At 41.6% G+C, this 8,536-nt stretch overlaps 1 protein-coding gene across 1 annotated transcript; it reads right to left on the bottom strand.

Moving 5' to 3' along the window:
- Positions 1–4,558: 4,558 nt before the first annotated feature.
- On the bottom strand, positions 4,559–7,289 carry skida1 (SKI/DACH domain containing 1). The gene has a single exon (XM_028477289.1). It carries the CDS (start codon positions 6,995–6,997, stop codon positions 4,751–4,753), a length of 2,247 nt encoding a protein of 748 aa, XP_028333090.1. The 5' UTR covers positions 6,998–7,289; the 3' UTR covers positions 4,559–4,750.
- Between the last annotated feature and the right edge of the window lie 1,247 nt (positions 7,290–8,536).

The following is an 8,536-nucleotide window of genomic DNA, read 5'->3' as shown; positions in this document are numbered from 1 at the left end:
CATGCATGTATGAGGCATATCTGGCTTTGAAAAGCTTTTAACAAATGTGCTTGAGCTCCATGACATATAGAGTATATATATAGAGTGGGACTGGGAGGACTGGGAGCCCCTGGCACTGGTTTTCCCCCCTTCCTCCCACTCCTCAGCACTATGTGCAGGGAAACTCTCCATGCATCCAGCTCAGGGCTCCCTGTGTCTCCTCCTAATGTGCTTTTCAACGCTTCGGGGTCACTTATTAAAGGGATTGCATTAAAATTTAAATTTCCTCGACACACGTAGAAGCACAACATGAATTAAAGCACCACTTATGAGCATTTTATAAGATTGGGTAATAATAGTTTGCTTAAATTTGGAAATCTTATGGTTTTGAAGCCAAAGAAAAGGAGAATAACATTTAATAAGATTGATGTGTTATTTGAATTGAGTTGTTATAGGTCTTTTTTGTGGATCATCATGGAACCTTGGAGAACGCACATATCGACATTAAAATGTAATGTAGTGTGGCTTTGGTTTATAGGTTTCACCTTTTGTTACTGCGTAATTATTTAATTGCTAAAATAATGTCTTTATTCAATTTTTAAATGTTGCACATGTTTTCTGCATGACTATGTGCACATTTTTCACCCTAAAGTTTAACTGAGTGCATTTAATCCACCATGACATAAATAACTTATCATCCTGCAGTATAATTTAGACAAAGAATTCGACTTGTTTTAACTTGTTGCGTTAACAGAAATGTTATGCTTTATGCATGCATGGGTAGTTATTTCCCTGCATGTGTTTCTGCAAACTTTTATAGGTTTTATTATTTCTCTGTTCATGCATGCAAACACACACCAGACGCATTTAAACTGGCCACTTTACAATAGTAAAAAACTCGTTTTAAGTTTACATTAAACGTTGTATTTTTGCATTGCATATTTTTAGATGAAATACACTTGAATCACTTCTATTTAGTGTTGAGTTTTGAATTTGTTTGCACGCGTAATGTCTCTTCTGTTGTTATTCTACAGATAATGCGCGCAGGGATTTAACCCCTGCAGAGCTGCTACTTTACTGCATGGATGCAGGATGTTCGAGGCCACACAGCCTAGTTGCAAACCCCGGGTTTCCCCTCACCAATCCCGGGCATGGTCTTCAGCTTTCACCGCTGGGACTGGGCTGCGTCTGACATGAAAGAAAAGGTATGCAAATAAAATATTTTTTCTTCTGAATCTCATGGGAGATCATTTAGTTTTAATTATTTTATATCCGTGTAGATTTATTTTGATCTAAGTGCAAACAAAAACTTTATGTTTACACCTTTCAATGGGATTAAATTATGTTTTGTTTTGGGTTTTTTTCTCCATACGCGCACAAGTAATGGTAGTATTTTATTTTAAAGATAATCACTTGTGTTTTTAGGTTGATCCCCCCCCCCCCTGCAGTTGTTTTAATCAAGTAATTATTGTTCTTGTTTACATTGCACCATGCGTAATAGTAGGAAAAGCGTGCGTAAAAGTCTTTCCACTAAACGGAGACACTGGATTGCCAGCTCCAGTCATCATGGTGTCTGTTAAACTGTGTACAATTTGACCTACTGAGCCTATATCTGAAACTACACTCCTTATCTGTTTTAATTGAAGGCTGCTAAGGCCTTGAAACATTTCAATAATAACCATTGTTTGAGCAAAAGTGGAGAGATTGTAGGCATTTTATGTTAAAGTAGGAAAGAAGCTGTGTATACCTAAAGTGAAGGTTAACAGGAGAAACAAAACCCAAATAACTCTAACCCCCCGCCCCCCGCCACTCCACGGCCCAGTCCCTTTCAGAAAAGAACAAAAAGTGGCCCCCAATGAAAGAGAAGCAGTCTGATAATCACACTCAGTCTCGTTTAATGAATGCTCAAAAAAAGAAAAGGCAAAGTGCTTCAGAAATCCACCGTTCAAGTTTCCATCATTTTGGAGTGCAGTTAATATCCCGAGTATGTTCACACCAAACAACTCAATATACACAAGGAAAAATCATTCACAAAAATAAATATTCAGTTTCATATAAACAACCAGTGACTTCAAATTCCATGTACGAAAAAAAAAAAAAAAAATAGCATGAACTCAAGTATTAAAGTATCAAAGTGTGTGAGTAAAGTGAGGATGAAAGGGGGGCCATGGCTGCTACAGCACGTGGAACTACGGAAGAGGATTTGGGACAAATTAGATGGAGAATATAATTTTTAAATAAAGTCGAAATTTTGAGAATAATGTCGAAAAATAAGGTTGAAATTAAAATTGAAAGGACAAGTTATATCACGATATTATATTTGAGTTTATTTTCCGAATTTCAACTTTGATCTCGTCTTTTTTACTTCAGTATCATTTCAGTTTTATTCTCAAAATTTCAAATTTAATCTTGATTTGCCCAAAATTATTTTTGAGAATAAAGTCAAAACATAGTGTCTAGATTAAAGTCGCAATGTCGCACAAACGAGATTTAAGTCGAAAAAGATTAGGATAAAATTGAAATTTTTAAAATGAGGTTCAAATATAACGTAGAAATTAAAGACAATACCTATCACAATATTGTATTTTGAATTTATTTTCTGAATTTCGACATTATATTTAAATTTTATTCTCAAAATTTCAACTTTAATCTTAATTTGCCTAAAATTATTTTCAAGAATAAAGTCAAAACATAATGTCAAGATTAAAGTAAAAAAAACAACAGATTAAGTTTTTAGCTATATATGTTGTCGTATATGGTGAATTGGCCCTCGTCAGTTTCCGTAGATTTGACTTTATTAACAAACCTATGACTTTTATCACTATATATTGTATTTTGAGTTTATTTCCAAAATGTGTACTTTAATCTTGTCTTTTCGACTTTATTCTTGCACAAAATTCTCTTCTCCATCAAAATTGGCCCTAATCCTCTTCCGTAAGGGAATAGTTTACATCGATAACATCACATTTGTGAAGAAAGGCACTCCCAACAGGCCATTACCACCACCCCCCCCCCCCCCCCCCCCCCCCCCCCCAATGCATTGTGAGCACCGCATGAGAATAGAAATAGGGTTTGGGTTTGGTGCATCAGGGTAAGGGGGGAGAACCCTATTCCTCTGCCTCGATGCCGTGCAGCCTGTGCTTTTGACATGCGGATTAAAGGTTGAAAGCTTCTCTCTTTATACCACAACCCCCCACCCCCACCCCACGTTACTCATACACACCGTGTCTTTAAAAACAGCCATGTTTAGGCTAAAAAATAGAAATTCAAGTCTGAATTGTGGCTCCAGCCTCAGAAATAAGGCCAATGGTGACTGGGAAAGAGGGGGTTGTTTTTTTTTTATATATTGGCACCCACCACATATCCACACTGTATGCATTTCTTCTTCTCCTTTCTTTTTTTTAAATACAATCACTTTCTACAATCATCTGAATGGATGCGCCCTTCGAGGCAAACATCATTCACGGGCTTTGGGTTTGTTGTGATCTGGCTCTCGCCATATGGGCCTCTCTTTGTCACTGCAGGAAAAAGCACACGCCAATCCTGCACTGCTCGTTCAAATCACAGACACATAAGGAAAAAAACAACAAGGTTATGTGCAACTTCTGCCTCTTGATTTAAAGGTGAACACACTGAAGTCCAGGAAGCTGCTGCTGGATTTAGAGGCTACATAAAACATTAAAAAACCAGGGTTTTGGGTGAAATGATGGAGAGATTGGGCAAGGAAATAGCCACATTCAACAATGCATGAAAAAACACAATTTTTTTGTAATTTGCCAGGAAAATGTGAATTTTAAGAAAACATACATGCATTTAAAAAAAAAAATCCAATTTAAAAAATCTGTATTTTGCTAAACTATAAAATTGTAATTCTGTTGATATTTTTACCACACATTAATTTAATAATCCTGAACATACCTGAATTATGGTTTATCTTGTGTGTTTTTTGATTGTCTGTACATCTGTAAACCAATAAACCAGATCACAAATAACCTACAAATATATATATAAAAAATATTCTGTAAGCAGGGAGATAGAATTAACCATCAGCATGTAAACAGAAACTAATGGGCTTTTTTCCCTTAAAAAATGTTACCAAAGCCAAAAACAAAAGAAAAGGCAAATACACAGTATGTGTAACCCTGATATTTTCCAAATTAAAAGTTAAATTAAATGAACGCTGTCGATTTTAAACCCACTTTTCCAGACAAAGCACAATAAACCACACTTTAACCCTTTCACCGTACAATCCAACAGGTCGAACGTGTACACAAAATAAAAAATAAAATCAAAAAAACCGCGTTTAGAAAACAGTCAAATAGTCAACACAACATTGAAGACTTAACATATTGCTCAGGTTTAGTAGTCTTATGTTAAGTTTGTGGCGTAAATAATCCACCCGCGGTGTCTCACAGTCCTCTGGTCCGTTTTTCCCCACATTCTCCCAAAAAAAAAAACAACAAAAAAAAAAACAGATGTCTTTGTAGCTTTTGTCGTCGATGATCAAACTCAGAAAAACAGGAGATAAATCCACTCTTCGATGATGAAAAATAAACCGCACACTGCAAACAAACAACAAAAGCGTGATGTTGTGCGCGCAACGCGGTGCGCTCCCGTTAATAAAAGACTCTGGCTACGATTATGGCGCAGGCAGGCGGACCCTGAGGGAGGGGGGATGGGGGGAGGTTTGGGGGGTGTTCTTTTCCTTTCTTTCTTTCTTTCTTTCTTTCTTTCTTTCGTTCCTTCTTTGAAAAAAACAAAAAAAAACAGCTCAGTATTTCCTGGTTCTCTGAGCCTGTGGGGGAGGGAGAATGTGGCCGCCTGGCTGCCACCTCCACACGGGGTGAGACGGAGGGGGAGGCCCTGCGCGGCTCCTCAGTGAGTTCAGGGAGTGAGCGGGACACAGATCCCCGTCCCTGCCAACGATCAGCGACGGTAGGGACGGGAAATTAGCCATCAGGCTGAAAGGCGTGCTGCGTTTACGTCTGCTCGGTAGTTCCTCGACTGGGGCCTTCTCTACACGAGAACACGTAGAGGAGGAAGATGTAGAGGATGAAGATGAGGAAGAGGAGGAGTGTGTGTTTAGTTTGTTTGGTTGCGTTCTGGAATTGGAAAGTCTGGGTTTTTTGCAGATTGTGTCCCTCTGATCTTTTTGATCCACACATGGTGCGTAATCCTGATGCGTAATGGTGCCAGAAAAGGAGGTGGAGGCCACATCAGGATCAGGGTCAACATCTGGAGCTTTAATCCCAATGAGATGCTGTTCGCTGATTCTCTCCGTTTTATGCCCAGTTGTGTGGTACTGGTACTGGGTTTGGTACTGGTTCTGGCACTGGTAACCATATTCCTCACAGTTTTCCTCCACTTTGACTTTCACATTACACAGATTAAAAGGGGGCGGATAGGAGGTCACACAGGGCTCTTCTAACTCGGTTTTAATCTTTTTTAGTGACGGGGAGGGGGTGAGGGAGCTGAGTATGGCACATTTTGTGAATTTGGTGTTTTTACTATTATTATTATTATTGTTATGATTGTTATTGTCTCCGTGTTGTGTGCTGCTCAATTGGCTTTTCCATGAGGTCTTTTTCTGGTCGTGTACTGGTGATGTTTCAACATCAACTTCCCTTTTTGATTCATTCAAATAAAAGCTTTCCCCCGTCATGAGAGATAAAGATTGGAATTTCTGCACTCCCAAGTCTTTTTCACTGCATAGGAATTCCTGGCTCAGCGTGTCCTCCTGTTTTTCCTGTTCCTGAGCTTGATTGTATTGGAACGTGCACGGCTGCATAACCAAAGGGGTTCTACTACTACTGGTGCTGGTACTGGTACTTGTGCTAAGGCAGACCCGTGCGCGTCTGAAACGGATGCTTTGGACCGAAACCCGACTCGAAACCGAGCTGGAGTCCGACTGAGACGAGCTCTCCTCCTCTTCCTCCTCTTCATCATCCGAGCTGCTGACATCTGAACTCTCTGATTGGGTGTCATCTTCATCCTCCTCCTCTTCCTCTTCCTCCTCTGAGCTGCTGCTGGTGGAGAACCCAGAACCGAAGTCCGAGTCCGGGTAGGAGTAGGTGCTGGACTCGGTGTCGCTGCTGTAGCTTTCTGGGAAACTGGGCTGGTGCTGGTGGTGATGATGATGGTGGTGGTGATGAGGATGAGGAGGAGGATGGGATCGAGGGTTGAGATAGAAATCGTGGCTGAGATGGAATGGTCCGAATGAGGTTCCGTGGCTGGAGGAGAACTTGGGCTGGAGGAGCAGCACCGGTGCTGGTGCAGGGTGATGGTGCGAATCCCTGCCTCCGCCCTCGCACCTCCTCCTCCTCCTCTTCCTCCTTTTGTGCAGCAGGTCGCCGGCAGAGCGCGACAGCCTGGCGGACTGGAGCACTACGGACTGGCGGCTCCGGAAAAACGCGTGTCTTTGGCTCCACGTGACGCGATTCCCGGATATTGCGGATGTTTCATAGTTTTTGAAGTGTTTGTGAGTGGATTTAGTCGCCGTGCGCTGATCCTGTCCTTGCGTTTTGTGGTAAAAATGAGGTAGTTTGGAGTCGGCGGCCGTGCCCTCTCGGCTCCTGCGCACGGTCACGGTCTCCGGGACGCCGTGCAAACTCAACCAAACTTTCTCCTTCCACACAAACCCCTGGGACGCGTCCTCTTCCTCCTCGTCTTCCTCTTCCTCATCCCGCACCGGTTTCGCTCTCCTTTTGTTGGACTTTAAAACCCGCTCCGTTTTGCAGGATAAATACAAAGCCTCCACGTCCTCCCGTGATATCAACGTGCACTTGGCTGCGTGGAACGCGATGGTGTTGATCGCTTTGAGCTTCCGCAGCTCCGTCAGGTCACAGTGGTGCTTCTGCACCTTCAGGTGGTCCATGCGCTTGTGCACGGTGGTCCGCGGGATGTTCTTCAGCAGGTCGGTGAAAACTTGGGACAAAGCGAACATCTGCTTGCCTTTGATGAGCAGGTAACCCAATCTCACTCCCTGCATCTCCTCAAAGCCACACTCCGGGTCTCCCATATTTTATACATCCGATCCCACGCATTTATTCATCCATATCAAGTCTTTTTCTGCAGTGTTGTGGGGACTCGAGGCATCCTCCTCAGACCCTTTAAATCCATGCGTCATGCAAACTTTGACATGCAGAGTTTAAATGGAGCTGCAGCACGAGCCGGTGGCTGCAGCAGCATCCAACATCCTCCTCTGGCCCCGGTCCGGCATGGTGATGGTTGCAGGAATGCAACGGTTGGATGCAATGGATGGATGGATGAGTCCGGGGCTGCTGCTGCTATACCTGCCCCTGTACACTCCACTCCCCTCTGACCGGCAGCAGGACGAGGGGTAGGTGTACACCACTGCCTCAGTCAGAGGAATAAAATAAGAGAGAGAGAGAGGAGGGAGGGAGAGAGGGGGTGGTGAGAGAGAGAGAGAGAGAGAGAGAGAGAGAGAGAGAGAGAGACTCTGAGACAGACGAATAAGAGCTGCATGCAGCTGCTTTTCTTTTCTGACTGCTGGTTAAATCACACACACACACACACACACACACACACACACACACACACACACACACACACACACACACACACACACACACACACACACACACACACACACACACGCACACACACACACACACACACACACACACACACACAGAGTGAGCGAAAGAGAGGTGGGCTGGAATTGAGAGAGAGACACCTTCATCAATTAATGCTCTGTGGTCGACGCCCATTGGTCGGCGTTGACAGGTGATGCAATAAAAATGGATATTCCATCCCCACCCCCTTTTTTTTTACTCCCATTATAATAGTTTGCAGCCCCCTTGCATTTCTGGGTAAATATTGCAGACATTATGTTCTAAACTGAGTGCTGCAGAAATGTAAATCACAACTATAGATTTTTCATGCTAGTATATGTTTAAGTTTTTTCCTCTTTTTTTCTTTTCTTAAATGAAATGAATTAAAAAATGCAATTCCTGTAGTTCGTGTCTTTGATTGTGTGACGGTGAAAAAATGACTCCACACTCACTCACAGCCGCTTAAACAAAGAACATTTGCTTTTAGAAGATAGTTTACTTATATACATGCGTTTAGGTTGTTTCTACTGCTGCTGCTGTTTGAAACATCAACTGTCTACGAATTTTTTGCTCGGGATTTTTCCTCATTTTATAGCGAGACTGACCTACTTATGTGAAAACCACTCATCTGTATACGTGCGTTGGACCAAATCCGAAATGTATTTTATGTTAATATTTAGGAGCCCAAAAAAGACACGACAACCTTTAATTTAACATACATACATTTATATATATATATATATATATATATATATATATATATATATATATATATATATATATATATTACAACGTAAACAGAGTTTAATATCTCAAAGTTGTGTTTCCACGATTTTAGAAAAAACAAAACAACACTATGAATTAATTAAGCCTATAGCTATAGATAAATTACACCGAAAACATTTTAGGACGTTATATTTGACATATATATATGTCATATGTCATATGTGTGTAGACAAAGGAAACAGTCCACACACACACAA

This window comes from Gouania willdenowi, chromosome 20 (genome assembly GCF_900634775.1).
Source record: "Gouania willdenowi chromosome 20, fGouWil2.1, whole genome shotgun sequence".
NCBI lineage: Eukaryota > Metazoa > Chordata > Actinopteri > Blenniiformes > Gobiesocidae > Gouania > Gouania willdenowi.
Note: the sequence above shows the minus strand (reverse complement) of the source record. Positions and strands in the feature narration are given on the sequence as shown.